Source organism: Branchiostoma floridae, chromosome 5 (genome assembly GCF_000003815.2).
Source record: "Branchiostoma floridae strain S238N-H82 chromosome 5, Bfl_VNyyK, whole genome shotgun sequence".
In the NCBI taxonomy this organism is placed as follows: Eukaryota; Metazoa; Chordata; class Leptocardii; order Amphioxiformes; family Branchiostomatidae; genus Branchiostoma; species Branchiostoma floridae.
The window spans coordinates 21,484,083-21,511,274 of NC_049983.1; the positions used below are offsets into that span (position 1 = coordinate 21,484,083).

Genomic DNA, 27,192 nt, shown 5'->3' on the forward strand with positions numbered 1-27,192 from the left:
ATATTATCTAAGCATTCAGTAAGGATTGGCTTGGTTATCAAGCTCTCTATGGTGCAACCAAATTAAAGCCTTCCATGGCAAGCAAGATCCCTCTTCTGTTCTTTTTAACTGTTTGATCAGAGCAACTACAAATACTTTGTTATATGAAATAGCAGTGAATATCAAACCAGCAACTCCAAAAAATGTAAAGCATTACTTCCAATAAGAATGTTTTCCAAATGGTGTGCTGAAAACCTTATGTTTAACATGTTTGTCCTTGTATGTCTTATATTGCTCACGGCTTAAGATAAGCAAGAGTTTTTTGGTTTATTTTTTTAGGCATTTTCATGTAGGATCATATCTTTACCTAGTAAGTTCTCCTTTTCTGTCTTCCAGCTTTTGCGGAGCTGCAGACAGACATGACAGATCTGACCTCTGACCTGGGCGGGACTGGCATCCCGTTCCTGGACTACCGTACCTACATGATGAGGGTTCTGTTCCCGGGACAGGACATGCACCCTGTGCTGAAGGAGACTAACGTAAGTGGCAGGCACCTCCTCTGGCCCTGATAGATTTTAGAAGCATGTGTAAACATGCATCAATAGTAAAAAGCTTGTACTCTGTTAGCAAGACTTTTTGCTCCATTCTAAGAAATATTTTGCAACAGTTTTAAAGCTGTCCTCAGTTGGGAACTGCTCATCAGCTGCAGGTATTTCAAGTCATCAAACATCAAAATGAAATGCACAAGAGTCCTAGATTACATGCTTACACAAGAAGCTTTCTAGGTTCAGAAGTCTTTCATAACGTTGTGGTTTGATTAGATAGCTTGGCTGAGTTTGTGGATCTGTTTGTGTTGTTGTGTAGGTGCGTGAGAGCCGGCGTGTGCAGTGGGAACAGGCCATGAACCAGTTCTCAGCCCTGCTCAACAACAAACACTTCCTCCTGACCTTCATCAGGATCATGGAGGAGAGTCGGGAGAGCTTCAGCAGCAGGGACAAGTCAGTTGGTCTTTTCTGCAGAATTTTACCTTGCACGTACCTTACCTCCACTACAGGGCTTTAGCCAGCTCGAAATTTTTTTCCGTCAGCCAATTACAATCGTCGCGAAAACCGCGAAAATTAATTAGAAGGACTGAACTGAGACCTTGAAAAACGGGTTTTAATGAGATTATCGTATGCGAAAGGGCGCCGACACACATTGTCAACAATCATAACAATACCAAAACAAACAGTGTGTGGCTTTTACGGCCGTGGACGGCGTCCCCAAGCCGCCTGTAGCTTCCACCAAGGATTTTTGTCCGTCAAGGTTGACGGATTGGTTTTAAAATTTTTCCGTCAGACGCAGCAAATTTCCGTTAATTGACGGAAAAACGGACGGTGGCTAGACCCCTGCTCCACTATCTCAATATGCACCAGGACTGTCTTCAGGACCTGATCCTCTGTCCCGGGCAGAACTTTGCTTGTTGGGCGTGACTAAAATTTGAACCAGTCGATCCAAAAAGTCTTTATTTTTGACATTTATGACATGAAATCAATTTTTAAAAATAGTTTCGTATTAAAATCATTCATTTAACAAAAGTGTTTGTTCTCATTTCTCCATAGGGTGAATGTGGCATCACTACTGACTGTGGCTCTGCATGGCAAGATGGAGTACTATACAGAGTGAGTAATTTATATCATTTTGTAACCCTAAAAGGTGGTTATAATGGCACATTTATACTGCTACAAAATGAAATTTATGGCATCTATAAAAACATGGGGTAAAATTTTACATCAATCTCATTTACTGAGGAAATGTGTAGTATAACATTACATGTGTTAAAAATATATTAACTGGAACATGCCATGCTTAATGGCATAATTTAACTTCTACCTTGTACAAAGGACATATAGCAATATGATGTACATTTTTGTCCCCTTGTCATCTGATTGTCCCCCTCCTTTCCCTATAGCATTCTGAAGACCTTACTGCTACATATGATAGAGAAAAGTGTGGAAAGGAATCCAAAACTCATGCTCAGGAGGTACGTAACAAGCAGTAATCATTTGTAACTACTGTTGTCATTTCTAGATGTTAATGATATTTTGGATGACAAACTTGGTACTCAGCATGTGAAATAAGCATTGCTGAATACTTGATTCTGTGTTTTCAGGACAGAGAGTGTTGTGGACAAGATGCTAACAAACTGGCTGTCGATTTCTTTGTATCCCTTCCTCAAGGTATGTAGACTCAATCTTACATACCACATTGTCCTTTGTGTCCTAAAATAAAATAAAGTGTCGAAATTGCTTATCCTTTGATTTTGGATGTTGAGGTGTTTCAGATGCATTTATACATTCAGAATTCATTTAAAAGTTACAATTGGTTGGACACCAGAGTTAATGAAGCTTGAAGCAATTAAAGAAATCTTGCAAGATTATGAAGTGTACATATTTGAAATCTGGATGATGTGGTGTTGCAGGAGACAGCCGGCCAGCCCCTGTTCATGCTGTACAAAGCCATTAAGTACCAGGTGGAGAAGGGCCCAGTGGACGCCATCCTGGGGTTCGCCAGGTACTCCATCACGGAGGACAGGCTGCTGAGGGAACAGGTCGACCACGAGGTCTTGGTGAGTCTTGGCTTTTTTCAGTCTTTCACAGTGCAGTTTTTACATTGCTCAGTGATCAGGTAAAAAGAGACTCAGTGCATATTATGCTGAATTGGTATTGTTCAGTTCAAAGGAATAAGAGACCTTGCTCCAAAGTTGTTGCCATAAGTCAGATTACCATGATCATGCTTGGGATGACTCTGTATCCCAAAATTGGTTCACATGAATCAGCACTTTGGCATGAAATATGAACTCCAAGATTGTGATGTATATGACTGATTGTATGTATGTATGCGTATATATGTACATGAAGCACGTTGTTGAAAATTATTCTCAGGGTTTGTTCTCAAACTCTAGTGGTAGATGTTTGACTTCAGATGATATCTATATTCATCAAGTTTGTGCATGTTCCCATCTTAATAGGTTGTTTTGAATCCCCCCAGACCCTGAATGTAGTATCCCTGCCCGGTGGTCCTAGTGGTCACCTGCCCTTCACAGTCAAGGCCCTGAGCTGTGACACCATCACACAAGTCAAGGACAAGATCCTGGACATGGCCTACAAGAACATCCCCTACTCCACACGGCTACATGCTGATGAGTGTGAGCTGGGTAAGCACAGGTTTACTGGCCAGAATTTTGTCTTCAGGATTTACTCATTTCTGTTTTATGTATTCTATGCTTCTAACACTATTCTTTGGCTTTAGATATATTATAGTTTTAAGATACTTCAAAAGAGTACAGTTTTCCTCATTGCAAACCTATTTGCAGATGCTGAGGTATTTGCTTAAAGGAGGAGGGCATAGTATGACAATTATCTAACTTTCTCTGATATGTAGTACAGTAGTAGTATGTAGTTTTGAATATTATCCATTTCTGTCTTCGTTGTTTATCTTATTTGTGCAATGAGTAAAAGAAGCAAAACAAAACTGCATCTTTAAATGCTGTGAGAATGACTGATGACTGTTTTGTTGTTGTTAGAATGGAGACATGGCAGAGCAGGTCAGCTGATCCTGAGGGACACTGATGTCACATCAGAGATGAACCACAGGTGGAAGAAACTCAACACACTCGAGCACTACAAGGTGAGTGGAGTCAAACTCATGCACACTAATGTAAGGTGCTGGAAAGGCTGCATTTCCCACATGGTCTAGTGAAAATGTACAAATGTAGATTGTAATCAGACGGATCAATCTGACATTTTTGACTGTTTTTTATAGTTTTACTGTGTTACTTTTGTCAGCTTCTTTTACGTCTCTTTAAAAGGAAATAATGTTGGCTTGAGTCTGATTACAAAGTCATGATTCGTTGTGTCACAGATTTAAGCAGTATGAATTACAATGAGAGCGATTTCCAACTGAAACCACTTCTCTCACAGGTACCAGACAGCTGTAGTGTCGCTCTCCTGAGGAAGCCAGAACAGCAGATGAAGCTGGACAGGACGTTCGGTAAGAATGCCGACAGTAAGGGACATTCACATACCTTGCTGTGTGTCATGCTTACATGCCATTTTCATGCTTTATTACATGCCATTTTCACACTTTAAGCAATGCCATGCATCTTTAATTTACGCATTACTACCTTTTTGTTGGATCATATTGATGGTGCTGGATGGATCTGTAAGTTTAATCATTCCTTCTGGCTGTTGCAGAAAACCTTGGTGTGAACCAGTCACTGTCCTCCTCGTCCCTGGCACCACTGATGCAGGGAGACCCTGAGGAGGGGTGTCGCTACTGGCACTTGGTAAGAATCTGCTGACGTCATTCCTCAGACCTACCATTATTCAGTATATGTCTGAGTTACCTCAAGGTAGACAATGATTTCAACCACACCATAACTGTACATCTGTTTTGGGTAGAGTATGGGATGCTAGTTCTTGATCTCACACTTAGATGGTTGTATATGGAAAAGTTAATGTCTACTTTAGACTCAAGTATTGTACAAGATGTGTTTTTGTGTTTATCTTGACTCTGCATTTTGACTTGACATTTTTTGTACACAAATGTTTAATAGAAATGTTGAAGCCCAACCCTATAGCCAAACAGTTCTTTCTACTTCTCTGAAAGTTAAAGTCATTAGTACCTGGTGACAGCTTCACACACTGTATAACACAAACTCCATCTTGGTGGCATTTGGAAATTCCAAGTTTCCATACTGTAGTATTACTTCAATTAATGAAGAAGTCCCAGTTTCTACTAGTACTGGTTCTCATGGCTTTCAGCTTGGCCCTGGCTTCAATGCTTTGCCTGTATTTATAGATCTTATTCCTTGTAAGGAGCCCTTTCATCCACAGCTATTGCTGTTGCTCCAAACTTTCATCTGCTGTTGTATGATGTCTTTTATCCCTGTCAGTTTGGATCCTTTTCCCTTGTCACAGGGTGCTTTGGTGTATGGGATGCATCGTTTTGGTTCTGTAGTGGTTTTAGGAACTTCCTTGACCTGTGGTATTGCTATCTCTACAACAATTGTTTTCTTAATCTCCAAGCAGATCCTACAGTGGCTCCGGTAGCCAAACACAGGCCGGCTTCACTCCTCTGGCAGCTTTTTATACTATCTGATGCTACTGTAGGATCTGCTTGGGAATAATTGTTTTCTACTCCCCCTGCATGAATAAGGTTATATTTGACCAAGAAGAAAGACTTTTAGTGAATTTTTTGCTGACAAAATAATTTGAGTATACCAGACACAGAATTGAAATGATGCATCCCAAGTGGTATGGCCTATTACACACGCTTTTCCTCTCTCTTCTCTCTTCCCTGGATGACTCCTGATAGCAAGTGGAGGACTCTTGGGTGAATGACAACTTTTCCAACCACCGTAATCATAAGGTAAAAAGACTTCTCAAAGAGATGCTTTGCCATACTGCCTGTGTGCAGTGTGTACCACAGCAGAAATGTTTCCTTATGCTTTGTTTCTTCACATGGTTTCTGCATGCTTTACTTGCAGTTTTTTTCTCCATATTTCTTTCCAAAAGGAGAATCTTTGTGAACAGGCTTGCATGTAAGAATGCCTTTTCACATACACAGCTTTAATAACATCAACATTAGGGTGTTGTTTGCTGTGAGCTAACACACCTAGCTGGTGCCTTGCTTGGTGCTTTGGTCTTGCATTAAAAGAAAGAAAAAGCCAGCAGCAGCATATTGTACATTTGTTATACAATTTTTGTGTATTGTTCTGCGCCTGCAGCATTTCACAATAAGTATTTCTACACAAAAAACACTGCATTGGGTCCTTACAAAATCTCACATTCATGTGGATAAAGAGAGGATCAATATCAAATGTCAGAATGAATGTTCTCTTTTTCTACAAAAATGTTGTGCAGACTGCAAAATGTTGCCATACTGTAGAACACAACTTACAATTAACAATTGGGATTTTCCCGTTTTGATGCAGCAAAACTCATCCTCTACTTTGAGTTCTTAAGCTGGAATTGGTACACTGTTAAGTTGGAGAGTTAAAGCTAACAATATTTCCAGTTGTTTAATAGGTAGCAAAACTCATCCTCTACTTTGGGTTCTTAAGCCGGTATTGTTTGTTAAGTTGGAGTGTTGAAGCTAACAATATTTCCAGTTGTTAGGTAGCAAAACTCATCCTCTACTTTGAATTCTTAAGCTGGTATTGGTACACAGTAAGTTGAAGTTTTGAAGCTAAAAAATACGCTAGTTAACGTGTCTCCCGTGCTCCGTTAGGTGAAGGCTCGGGATGAGCTGGAGCGCTCCAACTCGGTGAAGAGGGACAGCAGGTTCCTGAAGGAACAGCGTGCCATCCCGGAGATCTACCTCACCAGGCTGCTGGCCACCAAGGTCAGGACACACTGTCACCGTCTGCATTACCTAAACCTGAGGGGGATCAGGGGTTGGTGACCCCACATTAGTGTGATAGACATGCTTTCTAGGCAATGGCGGAAACCACTTCAGCGTACACAGAGCACCATGCTTCTGGGATCCGATATTGGTTTCTTAAAGCAGTTTTCAGCTATTACATTCATCGCACTTCACAGTGCCAAAGCATGCAACTCTAAGAGTAATACAATAAATCCCATTGCATAAATGTAAGCTTTGTCGTGCAATTAGATAGCAGCAGTGGCTGTATGCACCTTTAGTAGTGATGTAAAAACATCACTATCAGCATTATGCATTTACTATCAGGTGAGATGTTAACTTGTTATATTAACTTGTTATGTATTTTTTACCTTGACCATCTCCAGGGAACCCTGCAGAAGTTTGTGGATGACGCCTTCAGTGCCATCCTGTGCACCAGCCCCGTTCCCCCCTCCATCAAGTACTTCTTTGACCTGCTGGATCACGAGGCTAAGAAGCATGGGATAGATGACCCCGAGACTCTGCACATCTGGAAGACAAACAGGTAAGAAGGATAAACTTGAAAGTTCATTTGTGTTCATTCTGGTAAAGTTGAACTGTAATTTCCAACACAAAAAATTAGACTTACCCAAATTTCTGACTGAACAGCTCGAGTCTTTGTCAAGGAATGAATGTGACGTCACAGAACCAGTGGATTGTTCAATCCTTGACAAAGACTAGAGCTGCTCAGTCGAAAATTTGTCCAATTTTCGTGTTGGAAATTACAGTGCAACTTTTCCAGATGATAAGAAAGATAGCAAGGAACCTTAAACAGCACCTTCGTAACTCCTTACTGTATTGAATGATAGCTCTACAATCAAATCAACGATGATTTGTATCCCCAAGTTTGAACCATTTTCACTTTGTCTGTTCTCCACAGTGTGCCCCTGAGGTTCTGGGTGAATGTACTGAAGAACCCAGAGTTTGTGTTTGACATCTTCAAGTTGGGTATCGTGGATGCCTGTCTGTCTGTCATTGCACAGACTTTTATAGACTCCTGTTCTGCAGCAGAGCACAAACTGGGCAAGGTTTGTAACATTTGTTTTTAACATCCCTAGAGATGTTAAAGATTGTTTCAGAGTTGTGTGTTACCAGTATGCCTTCTTTTTTATCTCAGCAAAATTTGACCCAATTGATCTTGTTGCATTAGTCTTGTACATGGTGTATGCATTTCAATCTGTAGATATCATTTATCATGGGAACTAATTGGACAGCTAACACTGAAGGTAGTAAGAGCTTAATCAGACAGCTATCACAGGATGTAGAACTAACTTATTGTCAACCGCCTATGTTTTCTTCATCGCACATGCAGGACTCCCCCTCCAACAAGTTACTGTACGCACGTGAGATCCCGCAGTACCGACAGAAGGTCCAGACGTACTACAAGGAGGTGCAGCAGATGACGGCTGTCAGTGACCAGGAGATGATCACCCTGCTGGTGGAGGAAACAAAAGTCAGTCTGACTCACAACTTCTGTTACATAGCGCTTATCATGTTGGTTGTTCCTCTTTACTGTACTGTAGTATAACTGTGCAGGACATAATGGTAATGTCATAATGTCTGTATTGTAACTATGAGTAATTTTTTTACATACATACATCAAAGCCACACTATACTTAAGATTACGATTACAAGCCATTACTCTATGACTCAATCTGTCTGTTGTGTTGACAGGACCACACCCACGAGTTCAACACCCTGGCAGCGGTGAATGAGCTGTATGACTATGCCATGAAGTACCAGGACCAGGTACACCCTAATTTTACAGATTTCATTGTAGAAACTTAATAGATATCTGTGACAAGTGCTTAATATTAATTAATATTGATGAGACTAGACTAACATGCATGGCCATGGGTAAGCAGACAGAGACACCTCAAGAGAGATACCTCCACGAATCAGAAAGGCTACAGTGGATGACAGAATAAACCAACTGTAGAAGCTCACAGCACCTGAGATATCATTGCAGAAGACTCCACTATAGATAGACCAGAATGCACAGGCCATGAAGGGAATGAATCACAATATCAGTATTTGATCAGTTTGTTTATAAGATTTGATTATGACAGTCATGTTTTTACTGAAAAACAATCATCAATTACTCATCAGCAGCAGCGGTATATCATCAATATCAAGATATGTAGTACTACATGTATGCCTGAAGTGCAAGGAAGTAAACAGGAAACAATTGAATGAATTTTTTACACCTGACCTTACAGCTGCTGGATGCTCTAGAGGAGGACACCACCTGCCAGCGAATGCAGCTGGCTCACAAGTTTGAGACTATCTCAGCCAACATGGAGGGAGAGACGGACGTCTGAACGCACCGCGGAGAGAGGCTCATCAGCGCTACAGGTCCAACATCCTCAGCTACTCTGTAACCAACCTCTGTTGCAACCATTGAAATGCTAATGGCAAACTGGCTGAGTCAGCAAATATATTCCAAATGCCAATCATTCCTGTTACTGTACACTTTAGTACACGTAACTCAATTTACCATATACAAAGTGACAAATGTATGAGAGTGTCAAGTTCTGGAACATAAAGGGCTATAGAGTATTGCACTGGGTTGCAGGCAAAGTGGCATCCTGAATTACAGCCTGTAAGTGGCTGTTCGATAGGTGAGGAATGTTGACGAAACACTACCCTGAGGAGGACAATCAAAAAGACATGGACACAAATGTTAGTGCAATATTCAGGGCAGTTTTAGCCAGTATGGTATTTTCTGAAAGTCATTCCAAGGTGACAAAGGAAGGATGCATTTTTAACGTACAGAAACATTGATTGACTACCATACAGTGGTTGTCTACCATGCAGTAGTTTTACTGTTACATGTCACGGCCATCATCTAATACTATCTCTCCCATTGTCAAGGCTGCTAAGAACTGGGCATCCTCACCAGCCTGTGATTCTGGGAGGGTTTTATATTTTACCACAAGCCAAACAGGACAAATCTAAATCCAGGGCTTCCATCTAACATGTTGTTCTCTATACCTTTCTTCCCAATGCCTTTTATTCCAGTATTTTACTATTTTGTAAGAATAGATGCCAGCACTGCATGAGCCTGTCAGTGAGTAAGATACAAGGCCAATGGACCATTCCAATTTTAGTAAGGAAAACTGTTCCATAGTGAGGAGAAAGGACAGTTTGAACAAATGTTTGTAATTCCTAACTCAAATATGAGATCAAACCCTTAGTTAAGGACCAAAGTCTTGCTTCTGCAAATAGAAAAACTAGCTAATGATTTTGTTAAAAGTTAGAGGTAGGTATAATATAATGTATACGGGACTTTGGTATATAGCCAGTTGCACGGAGCTACACCAAAGCAATGCCTTGACACGTCATGTCATGCACTTCATAGCTAAGCTTTGTACACAGTTTGTGCACTTATACAGACAACCACTGAATGCCTTACTTAGCTTAGTGAGTGCAAAAGAATTGCATTTTTACATATTTTAGACAGCAAATGTGAGCAGTGTGTACTGTTGTGGAAGTAAGATAAATACAGTGTGGTAACATTTTTATTCCTCAATATTCACTATGAGATGTACAATTCAAATATACTGCACTGTTACCTTAATATTTGGTAGACATCATCATTATCCAGTATAGATGTCACACATAGGTTGTCACTCATAGGTTGTCATCCGTATTTGTTTTAGTAACTCTTATTATAGCAATGTTGTCTGTTATGATATGTGTGCATGAGTTGACTGGGTTTTGTATATTGCACAGTGAAACTAATGTTGAAAACTTTTAGTTATTATGTTAACTGTGTTTGTAACATTGTATTTATTTCAATTTTCTCTATCAGGGTGGTTTTTCATAGCTATAAGTAACTTACATACCAAACTGAAGTGCTTCCATCATTCTTTATCTTCAATATATGATATTACATGTATTCCATGATTGATTTTTCTATGTATATGCCAAGATGTAGTTTCAATTTGTAGAAAGTTGTTCAACTCCTTTGTACATGCTATATTCAGAAGACAACCAGCCCGCAATGTCTTGCCTTAAGTTAGATATCAATTTTGAATTCCAAGGGGAAGGGCAGGATCGTCTAACTAACAATGTGCTTCTCTTTTTATCCCTGTTTGTACATGTTGGTTCAAAATCCAAAAGAGACAGACAAAAATTATTAATGGGCTGGTTTTCTTCTGAGGAATTTTTTACTGTGGTAGTGGCATTATAAAACAAAATTGGTCAGCGTACTATCTTTATATGATTGTGGGAAAATTTGTACATATCTGTAACGTTAATAATATTAATAACCTATGCATATCAAGGTAAATGATTGTGTGCAATAAGCAATGTTTTTTTATTGGGATCTATGGTGAAAAATAAAGCTGAATGTGGTGTACAGTACTAATAGGGAATGATAGCTGTGTAACAGGTAGAGCCATAAACATGAAATCATTCGAGCTGTATTCATGTAGGCTGGAACATGATCTCTGGTGATCTCCTTTAGCCATACTACATAATCAACCTTTGCCATGTAGATGACATAGCCAGGTTTGTACTTGTATGTACCGACTGTGAGCCATACCATTTCATTGAGAGGGGTGTGCCATGGCAACATTCACCTCCATACAGAGCTGTACAAGTACTCTGGTGAAATTGCAAGTGAGGAAAAAGAGTCTATTTTTCTTAGTGGAACACCTTGAAATGGGAGCTGAACTGATATCCATCTGTACATATCAGCTGTATCCATCTCTATGGAAGACATTTTGTCGTTAAGGAACTATAATCTTGGTTTATAAGAGGCGATACATTTAAGCAAATACTCTCTTAATCCAGACTTATGATATCTGTACCTTAATGTGGTGATATCACTTATATCAATTGATAGGAGCAACAATTTAAGGATTGATGTGTTTGAATGACATTTTGTATTTCAGATTTTGTACATCTGTGTTAAGCCTATGCTCTATTTTGCATTGATTTGTGCTTGACTTTATCAATAAACAGGGTTGTCCAACTCCTATGCTTATGAAATTATTGACAAATTGGTACCCTGTATTACAAAGTTTTCAACAGAAATAAAACCCTAACAAAGCTATTATCTATTGACTGTGTATGTGGTTTGATTGTTGCTGTTTCTTTACTTCCTTTAAGTAAAGTGTACAGTAATATTTGGTATGCTGGTAGATGTTCTTAAAACGAAGAAATGCCTAATTTACATAAGTAATAAAATGATATAATAACCTTCTTTGCTAAGATAAGAGTCGTTCTTTGGACAACTTATATATTTGGGCAGAGAAGATCATGAACTGATATAATTTATGCAAAGGAGGACCATTGCACGGTCAACGAGAAACCTTTAGACTACCATGTAAGATCATTTGGCAAAGCTTTGAAGCTCCAAAGTTTTCCTGCTCTGGAAAAAGTTTTCAATGGCAACTGTTCTCTTTCCGAGCCAACATGAAGTCCTCGTCTCAAGGACGCCACCAAGTGGAATAAAATTGAATTGCAGCAGAGAAAACTAGCCGATTTGTTTAAAACCACATCAGCTATTTGAACATGGCCACTGAATGTTGTCACTGAATCAATGGAGCGCCAATTTTATCCTCAGCTCTTGGTAATATCACAATAAAACAGCTCTTGATGTCTTTGAGTTTTGCCTTCTGCAGCACACCAAAATTCTTACAAAATAACCTTCATCACACAGAATCATGCAGTGGACAGATAGTTTTAATAATGTCTTTGGTAATGAAATACATACAAATCAGCACCTGATTAGAACATTACATACATACAAACATACAATGTTACATCACATGACAGTACTGGTATTAATGTAAAAAAAACACCCCATATTAGGTGACAACACACCTGAGTTGTACCAGTGCTATCTAAACCAAATCTTAGGTACATAAAAAAGGGTAAGAAACAATTGGCACAACACTATCACACCCATCATTACTTAATAGTTTATAGGGTGCAGAGTAACTGTCAGGAGTATCAGTTGGTGTGATAAAAAAAAGAACATGGCCATAATGTTATCTTCTGTTCACATTACCTAAAAATGTATAACAGTAGAATGTTTTATGGGCAACGACCATTAGTAAAAAATATGTCTTAGTATCCATAATCTGTACCAAGACAGTGAACATGGTGTTCAGAAAAGTTTTATACATGTACCAAATCTCTGCCCTTTATGGAATGGACTTAGTGCTAGAACTGTATCACAATACAACATCATCATCTTGTAACGTACAACCCAAAGGGAAGGACTAACGTTAGATAAAGAAAGTATGGCTTGATAAGATATCGTAAAATGGTGGTTGTCTGAGGCAATAGATTTCATTACAAAATACCTATATCACATTGACTTGTGGAAGTCATATTTTTGTATTAATTTTGCACAATCTACATCTTATCTAAAGTTGTGTCCTATCTGTGATCATCATAAAATGAGTATGTTATACTCCTAAACAACCAGTGCCTGACTTTGACAGCAGTGAACATGGAATGATATATGTGCACACAACACATACATGTATGTGAGTTGCATAGATACTGTGTGGCTCCAAACACACATTCTGTGTCCTTAATATCTATATTCCTGTACTTCCCTATACGAAGGCAGTCCAATAATCGCTAACAATTGTACATGAATAACACAATACTGTGTGTCCCCATATTGTCAAGAAGGGCCCATCAAACACTGAGAAAAATATGGAAAAGATGAGAAAAAAATTCTTGATGAGATCTCTTCTTGACTGCTTAGCTAGAGTCAAACCTGTACAAGTAACAACCTCTGCAAAAGGACCACCTGGGAAATGTAACAAAGTTTCCAAGAGTGGTCGTCTTGGACAAGTTTGACCATATATAACAATTCATTAGTTTACAGTTGTGTAAAACTCAAACCATTTCACCATCTTGTTACAGACAGTACACAGATATATCACACTTAACTGTTAATGTTTCCTAGCTGCCATATCATATAAATACAACACAAAGTATATAATACACCACATAAAGGAATGTACTGTAGGGTCTGCAGCCAATGGGATTAGTGAAGAACCACTTGTTTTCATGTGTCCTTGTGAAAATTGTGTACTATGTAATCTTCACAGGTTGTGGCTCAAAACCCATCATGATACAACAATAAGTCCTGATCATACACCACATAAACAACATATAGTAATGTCCATTGTATGTATTCAGAAGACAACCATGTACTGTATATCTAAAACCATGTACATGTATAATCTCTATCTAAAACATCTTTTTCGGTTGGTTGGTATGCTGTAAAATAACCACTAGATTAAATAAAACAAGTAAAGTATCAGTACTTTGGTATCACAAATCTGAATGCTATAACAGCCAACCCAACATAACAAGTTACATGTATCTCCCTTCCCTACCTCACACTTATGATAATGTTAAGTATTCGTTAGCACCATGTTAGCTAAATCTGTGTAACACAAAGAATGCAAACTATCAGGCACATTATACTGTGCTGGGAATGCATACATGTACATAGTACTACAACAGGATACAAACAAGTGCCGTTAGAGTTAACAGTGCCTTTTTTACCATGATCATAGAATGTTTTGCACAATGCTACATAAACACACAGCCTGAACACATAGAATACTTAACTGCAGGAAGGAATAAACCAAAGATTTTCATTTGCTATGTACATCCAAAGCACAATTGTACATAAATGGGATACAAAAAAATAAACACTCTTAATTGCAAACACTGCCTCCGCATGAAGCTTGCATTGTGACATAACCATATTGCAGAGACCCTATAGCAGGGTTGTAGTCAGCCTGAAATTATTTTCCGTCCCTTTGATTTTGAATCTTTTTGAAATATAGACCATCTAAATTGCTCTTTCCTGCATTTTGAGGTGTAACTTTTGCTGGTAGACTAAGCTGTTCAACGGCATCTGTCTTGGTGAAAACTTACACAAGGGAGACAGTTTATTATATCTTTACATATTGAATTTTGTTCATCATAGAGGATGGAATGGGCAAAATTTACAGCGGCGATCGCGTTATAGTTAACACCCGTCAGCGTCAGTGACGCGTCAGAAATCGTCAGTGACGCGTCAGAAATCGTCAGTGACTGGTCAGAAACCGTCAGACATCGTCAGACGCCCGTCAGAATTCGTCAGAGTCAAACGCTGACCAGTCAGCGTCAGCGTTAATGATATGTATGAGATGGGGTCAGGTTTCATGTTTATTTTGTACCCCGACAAGACAATAGCAATTTTGTCACCTCCTAGTGTGCGAGTTTTCGTTGCGATGTTGCGGCAGGTCGTTGACCCCCGAAATACGCAGCTTACGTGGATATGCCACGCTTCTGGGAGGGGAAAGTTGTTAACTTAATAATTGCTCTTCTGAACAGCTTAAATACACACACAAACCTAAAAGGGGTTGGCAATGATTAGAGTATGAGTCATTCTTGTTGAAGATTAATTGCTAAAAAAAAAATTCAGTGTTGTCTTCTCAAGCCGACTGTGGCCATATTGTTTAAATTTATCACGTTGTTATTTGGGCTCTAACCGCTCGACCGATCTGAGACTGGGAGGGACTTATATACGGACTTTCAGTGCTTTAGCGACTCATTTGTTAGATCGTTATTTTCTACGGGTTTCATTTGATAAATGTAAGAAAATGGCATCGTGGTCAATAATGACACCGGGGAAATCGTCTGACACGGCCGGGTACAATCGACATTTTTGATCATGCGAAATTTCCAGGTACGGGTGAAGAAAAGCCGGCCTGAGAAACCAATTATTATATTCTTTAGCAGATAAATGACAGATTTTATCGAGATCGATTCTTGTCTTGCACTTGTCGGCAAATACCGATATTTTTTGTATTGCTTCAAAAACTCACACATCGACGGGAAACACGTGTAGTTTCCAATTTCCCGAGCAGAAACAGTCCGTGCGATTAGAAAAACAGCTCACAAAACTGCGATCTACGTAGTAGCTAAGTGAATACTCGTATATGATTGTAACGCAGTTTGAAAAGCTAGCAATGATATCCGATGTTACAAAACTGTGTCAGCGTTTTTATGTATCCACGGAACAAAGAAAAATACGGCAAAATGTAAAGCACAGCGCATGCTAAAAAAGATGTTGGACCCGAACGTACCTTACGTGTAAACAAACATGAATGCTAGCGGTACAACTTCTCTGCGGGTTCAAACTGCGATTGATTAAGCCGAAGATTTAACTAAAATTTGTGCACTGTAACAAAAATAGCGAGAACCGTTTGGGATCTGAATGAAACTGAACTATAGATTATACGATTTGATACATCGGCTTCTGATCGCGCGCGAAACAGCAGCTCCGAGGACGGCCACTACAAATGTACACTCTCCCACGATGCGCGATCTTGATTGACAGATCGCGGTTGTTTGAAGATCGTGCCGCCCGCGCCGGACTGTCTGAAACTTTGCAGGACGCAAATTCAATCATTTTTGACAGCCAACCAGCAAAGAAGAAAACTGACAGCAGAAATAACTTGATACTTGTCTATAAATGAGGTTCTGTCGCCGGCGTTCGAAGAACCCCGAAACATGGCTCGCAAAAAATAAACGAAAGACTTGCAGTTCGAAATCTAATACCGTAAGACCAAGGAGGTTACTTGGTAAGACGGAAAATTTGTGGCAACCAGGAACCGGGATAAATCTAAATGAGGGAAGGGCCCATGCAGAAATAAATGTTTTGTCCATCAGACGTGCCCGTCGAAACATTGAATGAGCCAACTGTCTCTTTCTGTCAAATTTATGCATGATCAACATATCCGATGCTTTATTTAGTACATTACTTGTGCTCGCAATTATGAGGGTAACGAATTTCTGTGTAGGCTCTGGAAACTACAAGGGCGTGTTTCCCGTCGGCGTGCGAGTTTTCGCAGGTGATTACAGGGGATTGTTGTAAACAAAACAAAACATTATCGTGTTTGGCGATAAGTGGAAGACAAGAATTGATCCGGTAAAATCTCTTGTTATTAATTAATGTTTTGAGTAGAGTTACTACTATATGGTTCCTCAAGGCGGTTTTATTAAATCCTTAGAATTTTTTCGCAGGTGATTACAGGGGATTGTTGTAAACAAAACAAAACATTATCGTGCTCGGGTAAGTTACGGCCTGTGATTCGATGGAGCTCGCCGAGGAGTGAAAAAAGGGCGCGGCCCTGCAAGGTTACCAGGGCGATGGAACTGAACATGAAATTCGAACCACTCCGTGACCGCAGTTGATCCCGCATGACCGCAACGTTTTTAGAACGTTTTTTTCATAATGTAACGTTACATTGCGGAAACAGGAACTCACCATATATGGGGCACACTAACTACTTTTGGTAAAACGTCAGAATGCTAACAGTATTAAATATTAATTAAGAATTTATCAAATATTGACATCATTCGATGTGAATGACAAAAAGGGGCCCTCGCGGAAGCCGCATAATGGTACCGTCCGAGCCCCGTTCGATCGAACGGCCGAACCACCGGGATGTGAAATGGCGGGAAAACGGCAGCGGTGCTGGCAGCGGTTCTGAAGAACCGTTACCATCACATTTACGGGCTTCGTCCTCGGTGACAACAGTAATTTTGCTGACAATATAGGTAAATTTGCATTTACAATCCCTTTCCAAAGAACTTTATCCATCGCTATTTGGTTTAATCATAAAAGGATTTCCTCTAGAGCGGATTATTAACCAAAAATGAGAAAAAAATCCCCATTTTACCTATTATTACCCAAAAAAAAGTTATGATGAATTGATTTACAACAAAATAGCGACGGACAAACTAAATCTACATGAGGTAATCTGTCATCCTGTGAAATATGAGGGTCCAGAACGTTATCTCCACCGAGGACAGGGCACATGAAATAAATCTGATATTTTTAACCAAAATGTGTGTTTTTAACCCCAAAAATCCATCATATGAACATTATGTGCCCAGTTTTTTAATTTCATTTCATTACTACTAGCACCTTGTGAAATTTCATTGCAATACGATCATGCTATCGGATTTTATAAGCATATACCCATTTTACCATGTCTACCGCCGTGTCACATACCGTAATTGACCAGAGTGTTTGGCGATAAGTGGAAGACAAGAATTGATCCGGTAAAATCTCTTGTTATTAATTAATGTTTTGAGTAGAGTTACTACTATATGGTTCCTCAAGGTGGTTTTATTAAATCCTTAGAAGTTTTGAGTCCATGGCAAACGTGTACAATCATCATCATCTGTGTACAATACATTTTACCGCCATGGTAAAGATCACCGTAATTACGATAAGTTGATTATTAATTAGACATCATTAGCTACTTTTGTAGGCTAGGAATTTAGGTTTTCGTCCGCCGGCTTTTTCCTGGAAACACTGCTGCTCGTACCGTCAAGGGCGCAACTCAGCATGAAGACCTACCTGTTCCTGAGGGAGCTCTTGGGTCGGAACATCGCCATCGGACGTTCCTGCTCATCGGACAGTCGACCAGGGCATATTCCAACTATACGCCATGGCATATAATCAACCTTATGTGTTTTTGAATCTATTTATTAAGTGTGTTTTGTCTGATATCAGTTCAAAACTTCTGTTGAATTCACTAACACTAGTTCTAGTTCTACTTTGTTTAACGGTAGCTAGGCTAGAAAAGTAGGATTCAGGTCGACACCATCCGCTGGCTTCCTTGGCACTTGTCGAGGTTGCAACTCAGCCAAGACCTACCTGTTCCTGGCGGAGCTCTCGGGACAGAACATCGCTGACGGGCAGTCGACCGACGAAACCATACTCCAGGGCATATATTCAACCTTATGTGTTTTTTAATCTATTTGTTGTGTTTTGTCTGCTGTTAGTTCAAAAGTTCTGTTGGATTAACTAACATTGGTTCTATTTCTAATATGGATAAAGGGATTCGGGTTTCCATCCGTTTAATAGCTTCCTTGGCACAATGATGATCGTTGAGAAATCTTACGTGTGTGCAACTTATGTACGCTTCATCATAACATATAACGTTTAAAACCTGGAAGGTAAGTTTATACCAGGTTTTCCATCATCATTCTGCTGCTATCCGATCGAAAATCATCTATTCCGAGTGTTGGAAATACGGTAAGTACATTGCTAAATGCGCTAGTGTATGAAGAAACCCAATGCCTTAAGTCATCTCGAGTCGCTGTGGTACCACATACAAAATGTTTCAGTATAAACCACAACTGAATCTGTCTAACAAAGAGAGAGACGCTTTGTGTGGAACATAACGATGTGGGTTTACGATACATGTCGTTCAAAAATATTCAAAATATATTCATCGACACTAAATATCGCTATCAAGTAGAATAAACCAAGAAAAAAAATCAAACACGGCGGAAAAACATGCACCGTGCTGATTGTTCTTACAATAAATGAATGAAGACCTTTATTGCACATTTTTGCCACACCGGGCCGGCGGGCCCGGGCGGTACAGTACCGGCGGGCCCGTTCTTTGAGAATGCCGCCAAACCAAGGTCCTTGGTGAAACTCAAAGAAGCCGCATGTGTCAATCAATTGAGCGGCGCGGTGGGAGGGTCCGGGTCAGACCCATTTTTCCTACAATTCTACCGGTATCTGAACATCTAATAAACATATTCACATGCACAAAACATCTATTGATTTTGATTACAACAATGCAGGCCTCATATTTTCACCCCAAACCCCAAAGATTGACAACATTTCCCACTTTCTAAACGCCACACAAAACTCTATCCTAAGCCGTGACGTCGTGATTACGTGTGTGTCATACCAAGGACGTTACATCGTTGATGTAACGTCCTTGGTCATACCGAGGAGAAAATTGTCTCACTATAGAATCCTTGGTTATAATTAATAGGAAGCGAGGACGAAGTAGCTCTAAAATAGCCCCACCATTCCAGGTGTGTATTTGTCGAACGTTAAGGGTGCAAAGATATTCCTATTAAAATTCGTAGGTTTTCCGCGTGCTTGCGAGCGGATGTTCCCGATCGCTGATCACAAATTCGGCGGCAAAATCTTCGATAAAAAACACACCAAAACCTCTTCAAAGCGGATTATTTGACAGAGAACTCCTTTTTTTCAGTGCTGTGCCGTTAAATTCTTTATATACACTGATATAAACATAGCCAAACACGTGGTTCCTGCAAGCTCGGCCTCGCGAGGAGCCGCCAATCCCTTCGTTTCCCGCCAACAGTTGTGCAAATCTTGCCTACAGTAGCCAATCAGAGACACGTATGTGCTACGTCACGTAATATTTACATACTGTTACGCAATGCTGGGCCCGTCGTCCGTAATGTAGCAGCTAAACATGGCAAAGTTTTCAGTTGAAGTTTACGCCGTATTTAACTTAAAAATACCGGGACTCGAACTTATATGATATTTTTACGTCTTGCACAATAATTATATAAAGGTAGCCCAGCCAAAAATGTATTTTTGTAGTCGATCATGGCCGGCAGCTCGCTTGTTTGATGGTTGTCTGCCGCTAGTTTCTGGCCGATGGGCGTGCTTTGCGTTGCCGAAAATAATATAACTGTTACATTGCCGCGTTCTTCGGGTTGACTTTTTGGATTGACCTTTATTTTATTAAAAGAAATAGGTATCCTGAGAATGTTTCCCCACCTCAGAACTTTTTTACTACACAGTGTCGTGAACATGATGTTGACAATTTTGCTCCGATTTTTTGCAAACGTAGCGTTACACTACCTCCCGGCCGGCGCTCGCTGAGCAGAGTTTTATCGAGGAACGCTACTTTCGTGATAAAATCTATTGCAACAACAATAATCAACAGGCAAATAAAGAGCTGATGAGCAAAATAAGTAATTGATAAAGTAAGAACAAACAACTCCACTCTTTAATAGCAAGCAGTACCAGAAGAAAATGTCTGTATAATTCGATCTACTGAAATGCAGGCAAGATCGCCGTCTCTTTCCGCTGTTCCGTTTTTGTATCGGCAAGTTACTGCGCAGCATGACGCAAATAAGTTCTCCTCCCACTAATCTGTGATGTTACCGCGGCCTGCATATGAATGGTTCGTCATTTGATAACGCTGACCAGTCAGAAATGCGGCAGTCTCCGTCAGTGACGCGTCAGAAAAATGCTGTGACGGAATAATGTCCGTCAGAAATCGTCAGTGACGCGTCAGAAGTCGTCAGCGTCAGTGACGGGTGTTAACTATGGCGTGAACGCCGCTGTATGTCTGTTCCCATCTGCAAAATTCCATCAAAGGATGGAAGGACAGGTGCTGGCTACAACCCTGCCCTACAGGTCGAGATTGTCGATGAAGGCGCGCTCCCCGTCCTTCTTCTCCTCGTCCTCGTCGCTCCTCTCGTGCGGCGGCGGCCCCTGACCGGTCAGCACGTCCATCTGCTGCTTCTGCAGGTCGTCCAGCTCGTCCAGCCGCTGCCGCACCATGGATAGCTCCTTATGGTGCTGTCTTTCCTGGGAGTACATGGGTGGGAGCTTTGGTTACTGATGCAAGCACATACAATGCATTTACACCATGGACAGTTCCTTATGGTGCTATCCCTCCTGAGGAGTACACAGTGGAGATGATGAGACCTTGGGTTACCATTGTAAGCATCTACAACAATGCCACCCCCGTCTTGTTTCCAGGTTCAAATCTGAATGTTATAATGCGCCAACACAGCAAGCTATATCTCCATTCCATTTTACACCATGGACAGGTCCTTATGTTGCTGTCTCTCTTGGGAATGCAGGGTGGTAGAGATGGGAGCTTTTGTTACCAATGAATTAAAGCACCAAAGCTACACCCCTGTCTTGTTTCCAGTTTCAAATCTGAATGTTATAACAGTCAACATAACAACTTATATCTCCATTCCATTATACACCATGGACAGTTGCTAATGGTGCTGTCAATCCTGGGGGAGACAGGGGTAGAAAAGATGGCCACTTTGGTAAGAATCTGTCTACAATAAATTCACACCTTGTCTTGTTTCCAGTTTCAGTAAAACAAACCAAGCAGCCACCATAAAACGTACTACATGAGGAAAAAAGCAGGAGTGCTCAATACATGATTTAATGTGATCTTAGATACAAAAGGCAGCACAATCAGTAAGATCAGTTCAGAAATCCAGGCAGCCGTGAGATATGTGTCTCACCAACATGCACACCAATCTGTCAACCCTTCCTCAAAACTGCTGTACTTTTCAACTTCCACACCTCCTTAGGCTCTAGTAGACTGGTCTAGAGTGTAGAAGCTTTGAAGGAAATGTAGGTGAAATGTGAAATGTTCCACTCTAAAGCAGGTGAGAGCAGGAGATGACAGTTGGGATGTCCATGTCAGTTGGCGCGGCATACCTGTTCGATAAAACTCACGTAAGGCAGAGATGTGTCCAGTGGGAGCGTGGCCGAGGCAAACGACAGGCCTCCGATAGATATCTCGTGCAGCCCGCCGGTACCCGCCACAATCATGCTGAACTCCTTGTGTTTCCGGATGAAGTCGCGGAACTGTTTCTTCAGGCGGTTGTACATCTCTGCCGGGACGTTGCCCCTGGAGGATACAGGCATTTGTGAGGATGTTTTCTCACAGTAAAACCTACACATTGCCAAGCAAAACTTACAGTCTAGTCACACACAGATTGTACTTAAAATGTACAGTATGATGTACTGTAAAAAAACTGGTGTGTTATGCCTAAAGGCTGTTTGCAAAAGAAAAACATAATCTTCACCTAAGTGTCTATGATGCTCAACAAAATTATATTTCTGCTCATGATTCATTTTAAATTCATGAATACATTTCACTATCTGTTTCATTCCACAATCATACAGCAATATGAAAACTACAACGTTAATTGTAAGAATAATTTTGTATCATAACGTAAATAGGATACTATTACAGGCATGGGAAGCAAACCTCACATACACAAGGTGTACAGAACAGTCACATATTTCATACCTTTCCTTCATTATTGTGATCCTAGCATGCGTGGCAAGACAGAAACAGGCAAGAGTCACAGGCAAGACAGTGTACCAGGTTATCATGACAACATGATGCAGAGTTACAGTTAAGACAGTGAGGTGAAGGTGACAATGATCATGACAATGTGCAAAACTTTAAAATGAACGCTTGAAGATCTTACTTACTTTCTACAGTAATAGTGATTATGTTTTAAAAGATTGAGTGCACAAAGATGACATTCAAGTGGGACTGCTATTTTAGTTGGACTGATATCTTGATGAGAGTATGACCTGAGTGTGACAATAAGTAATGGTAACAGTGTGAAGGTCTTACTTGAGTTTATCTCTCTCCAAAACAGCCTCCTCCCGTCTGGCATCTACAATCTTCAGCCTGCTCTTTAATTTCTGCACAACTCGGGAGCAGTTCTTCTTCAGCTGAAGACACAGAAATATGGTCATGGTCGGTTAACTCCTGTTCATTTGGAGCAATGAACATCTTGGGGGTCAATTAAAAAGATGCAAAAAAATCCAAAATAATGATATGAGATAATTATGAGTCAAACAAATTCTGGTTGAAAGTGCTGGTATGAAAGATTAACATAAGATGGGTACTAGTATATTGGTACTCTAAATTAAAACAAACCTAAAGGCTAAAGTAAAAAAAAGTAGTTACTCAAGCTGTCAAGCATCTGGATATGGTTTTGGAAACGGTCAGCCGTTTCAACTGGAATCCACCAGTTTTCGTCAGTAACTTGAGTAAAAACTTTTTGGTGTATCTTATTACCTGGATGTCTAACCTACATCGACCTAAAGGCTTGCCCACTATGTTCATACATCGTGTATTTGTTAATCAGTAAACAAACCCCATGTACAGTATCTCCCACCTTCCTCTGGTACTGCACAGACTGGTCCAGTTTCTGACTCTGTTTCTGGAGTTCCTATTTCTTATTCATCAGTAAACAAACCCCATGTATCTCCCACCTTTCTCTGGTACTGCACAGACTGGTCCAGTTTCTGACTCTGTTTCTGGAGTTCCTATTTCTTATTCATCAGTAAACAAACCCCATGTATCTCCCACCTTTCTCTGGTACTGCACAGACTGGTCCAGTTTCTGACCCTGTTTCTGGAGTTCCTATTTCTTATTCATCAGTAAACAAACCCCCTGTATCTCCCACCTTCCTCTGCCTGGAGTTCCTATTTCTTATTCATCAGTAAACAAACCCCAAGTATCTCCCACCTTCCTCTGGTACTGCACAGACTGGTCCAGTTTCTGACTCTGTGCCTGGAGTTCCTATTTCTTATTCATCAGTAAACAAACCCCAAGTATCTCCCACCTTTCTCTGGTACTGCACAGACTGGTCCAGTTTCTGACTCTGAGCCTGGAGTTCCTATTTCTTATTCATCAGTAAACAAACCCCCTGTATCTCCCACCTTCCTCTGGTACTGCACAGACTGGTCCAGTTTCTGACCCTGTTTCTGGAGTTCCTATTTCTTATTCATCAGTAAACAAACCCCATGTATCTCCCACCTTTCTCTGGTACTGCACAGACTGGTCCAGTTTCTGACTCTGAGCCTGGAGTTCCTATTTCTTACACAGTAAACAAACCCCATGTATGTCCCACCTTTCTCTGGTACTGTACAGACTGGTCCAGTTTCTGACTCTGTGCCTGGAGTTCCTATTTCTTATTCATCAGTAAACAAACCCCCTGTATCTCCCACCTTTCTCTGGTACTGCACAGACTGGTCCAGTTTCTGACTCTGAGCCTGGAGTTCCTATTTCTTACTCTAGTCATCAGTAAACAAACCCCAAGTATCTCCCACCTTCCTCTGGTACTGTACAGACTGGTCCAGTTTCTGACTCTGTGCCTGGAGTTCCCTCTCTAGATCCTCCACTCGCCTCTCCAGCGCCTGCCGCTCCTCCAGCCACGCCAGCCGCTTCTCGTTCACTCCTTTGGTCGCCTCCGTCTGCGCTTTGTCCGCTGCCTCACGTGCTGCCCGCAGCTATTGGGTAAAAGGGTGTTTGATGGTAAGTCTAGTTGTTCTGTTTTTTTTCAAAATATAGATGCTGTAACATATGGCCTAATAGTACAAACTATTAGATATTGAAAGCATTCTTGGGAATTTTACAAGGAAAATCAACAACATTTGCTCCAAAACGATGAGAGGGACAGAAAAAAATTTAAAGCTGGAGACAGCCCTGAGTACAATGCAAAGAGAAGAAATGTACTCTTCATACAAAATCTATAACAGTTGTATCATAACAACATTGTACAATTGTCCCTGCTAACCTCATCTTTCAGCCTGTCCACCGCCTGTTTGAGTGAGCGGTTCTCTGTGGCCAGGTCATTCTCTGCCCCGGACATGTTCCTGAGTTGTGCCTGAGCCTCCTGAAGTCTCTGTCGCAGCTCTGAGTTGTTCGCTCGTTCTGTTTCCACCTCCCTCTGGATGGATTGTTGCTGTTGCACCCTACCCCTGGGGACACAGAGGGAGAACTTAGCATTTGGATACACAAGATTGGCCTGTCACATATTGTGAGAACATTACATATCAAACCAGATGATAAGGCAGTTATACAGTCAGATGTCTATAGTTATGTAGCCACCCAACTTGCTCAAAGCTTGATGACAATTGCATGTGACTGCTGTTTGCTGTGTCCCGCATTAAAATGAACATTATCATGTGTGAACATACAAGCAGCATGGATTACATACTATGTGCTATGATGAGCTATTGAAATACAAAATAAAACATAAATATTGATCTGAGATCTAGAGAAAGACTATAGCTTCATTCTAATACATCTGAGAATCAAGATTGTAACCAATGTTCATCTATGGTGCTTTGGGCTGTGCAAAATTACCTGCATTTACTTTGTATTATTACAAGTGATAAACTTGTTAGGCAAACTAAGACTGTAGGGCTGCAACATGCTAGTGACATGGCATCAGCAGACAATATACAGCCACCTTAGCATGCAAAACTGAAAACAAATGGCATTCATAACGTTACATAGGCTGTATTTGTTCAGTTATAGCTGTGGCAATGATTAACCAAAGCAATTATAAGTTATGTAACAGTAGTGCACCTTAATCCGCAGGGTAACCTATATCTGTTGTGCTTAACAACACGGTATTAAGGGATATTTACTGGACGGACAGTGGGTTCAAGTTGTAATATGTTGAAAATATTGTAGTTTGAAACTACCGTCCGTCGACCTGATATCCCTAAATACCCATTTCTGAAAGAAACAGATATAGGTTACCCATGGATAAAGGTGAACTACCCCCCTGTAGCATTATACAGAGCAGCTGTAGCTGAAGATTTTGGCAAATGAATGTGAGCCACCCGAGTTAACAAGTCCCAAACCTGCCCCCATCACCAGTATCTACATCTCCACGGTACTGTCTGTAATTATGAGGGAAAATGCACAACATTCCTTTTATTGTCACCTGCGAATATTCAAATTAATCATACAGCATAATCGCTGAATACCACACCACTGAATGATATACACATCAAATCATCATTCATTTTACACATTTGGGTCAGGGAAAGAAAGGAACAAAGTCAATCAAAAGAAAGTACAATTTTAGCATTGTGAATACTATCACATGTACTAAAACTTAGATTAGCGAAAAAGCTGGAAAATTAAAAAATTATGTTTTAACATTAAGATGATGTGTTGCAGTGAAGAAGTTTAAATATCACTGTTACAGAATGTCACATGTGAACTACTATATGTGCAATACACTGTTAATGTGCAACTGAGAACTAATCTATTTCTGAGCCACCAAATTCATGACACTCCAACCTGTGAGACTCCCCTCCTGCAGAATGGTTCTCCTGTCTTTGACGTCTGAAATCAAATATCTTGTGATTTTAGGTATCAGGACCAAACAGAAGATTGTCCAGAACATAATTGCACATCAAGAACATATCCTGTATTATACATGTGCATATTATAGTTTGCCATACAGACACTAGGTTTGTGTGCTTGTGTTAGGAATGATGTGGCTTGTTTTGAATTTCTTTTTGGGCTGTTTGTTGGCCTTTCTATTCAGTCATTTATGTTTTGTAGTCTAACACTGCATTGACTAATATATATCATCATCATCTTCAGTCACTGCATTCTGCAGCAAAAAGTGACAAAATAGAAAGCCCAACAAAAACCACAGAAGATGTCCAAAACAAGCTGGAACATAACCTCTGCTTGTAGAGTACAAGTACTGAGCTTGTCTTAAGGGGTGAAAAACAAGAGGTTATTGTCCTTTTGGAAATCTTTATGACCACCTAAAGGCATGTGAACACATTACATAATGTGCCATACTGATGACTGCTTCTTTAAGAAATTAAACTTGGTGGCATTGTATTGACTGCTTGCAACTGTGCACCACCAAATATGGTATGGAAAGTCCCAAACCTGTCACCTCCACCAGAGTCTATGTCTCTATTGGAACGGCTGAAATCACAAGGACAAAATGTAACATACATGTATGTGTGTTTTTTCATCAGTATAATTACAAGCATTGACAACAATTCTAAATAAATTTCTAATTATCATATTGCAAATGGCAAAATTATATTGAGTTAGGAAAAAATGAGAGACAAAATAGATCAATGGAAACACCACCAGCAATGGACAAAACGACTTCACATCTGTGTTACACTTAAACTACTCTATCACGTACTCTATCACATACACAAAGTGCTGTTTATGAGCAAGTGAACACATGTTGGAGGCCCATACAGGTATGTCAGGAGAAGCAAACCTTTCAGCTTCCAGGACTATCGCATAGTTCTCCTGTCTTTGGCGTCTGAAAGAGCACATAACACAATTATACCAAAGTTCAAAAAGGTAAGGTATCATA

General features: G+C 40.3%; 2 protein-coding genes across 4 annotated transcripts in view; one reads left to right on the forward strand and one right to left on the reverse strand.

The window, feature by feature from the left end:
- Positions 1 to 11,488, forward strand: part of LOC118415111 (plexin-A1-like) — a gene marked incomplete in the record, with an annotated part of 97,707 nt that extends 86,219 nt beyond the window's left edge. Inside the window, 17 exon segments of the mRNA XM_035819472.1 lie at positions 376 to 518; positions 844 to 977; positions 1,581 to 1,640; positions 1,931 to 2,002; positions 2,132 to 2,198; positions 2,441 to 2,587; positions 3,010 to 3,175; positions 3,545 to 3,648; positions 3,942 to 4,026; positions 4,215 to 4,306; positions 5,338 to 5,391; positions 6,253 to 6,366; positions 6,771 to 6,928; positions 7,304 to 7,451; positions 7,736 to 7,876; positions 8,098 to 8,172; positions 8,643 to 11,488. Coding sequence (XP_035675365.1) covers positions 376 to 518; positions 844 to 977; positions 1,581 to 1,640; positions 1,931 to 2,002; positions 2,132 to 2,198; positions 2,441 to 2,587; positions 3,010 to 3,175; positions 3,545 to 3,648; positions 3,942 to 4,026; positions 4,215 to 4,306; positions 5,338 to 5,391; positions 6,253 to 6,366; positions 6,771 to 6,928; positions 7,304 to 7,451; positions 7,736 to 7,876; positions 8,098 to 8,172; positions 8,643 to 8,744 — 1,862 coding nt within the window.
- A 611-nt stretch (positions 11,489 to 12,099) lies between these two features.
- The window catches only part of LOC118415698 (centrosomal protein of 83 kDa-like), a 22,174-nt gene continuing 7,081 nt past the window's right edge, over positions 12,100 to 27,192 (reverse strand). Inside the window, exons 11-17 of one of the 3 annotated variants that reach the window (XM_035820447.1) lie at positions 24,613 to 24,796; positions 24,191 to 24,325; positions 23,659 to 23,703; positions 22,659 to 22,759; positions 21,725 to 21,917; positions 20,601 to 20,845; positions 12,100 to 14,420 (exon numbers count right to left, since the gene is read on the reverse strand). In XM_035820447.1, the coding sequence (XP_035676340.1) occupies positions 20,666 to 20,845; positions 21,725 to 21,917; positions 22,659 to 22,759; positions 23,659 to 23,703; positions 24,191 to 24,325; positions 24,613 to 24,796 (838 nt within the window). In that variant the 3' untranslated portion in view covers positions 12,100 to 14,420; positions 20,601 to 20,665. Of the gene's footprint in view, positions 14,421 to 20,600; positions 20,846 to 21,724; positions 21,918 to 22,658; positions 22,760 to 23,658; positions 23,704 to 24,145; positions 24,326 to 24,612; positions 24,797 to 27,192 lie in introns of all 3 variants that reach the window. The other 2 variants (XM_035820448.1, XM_035820446.1) reach the window with 2 other exon arrangements.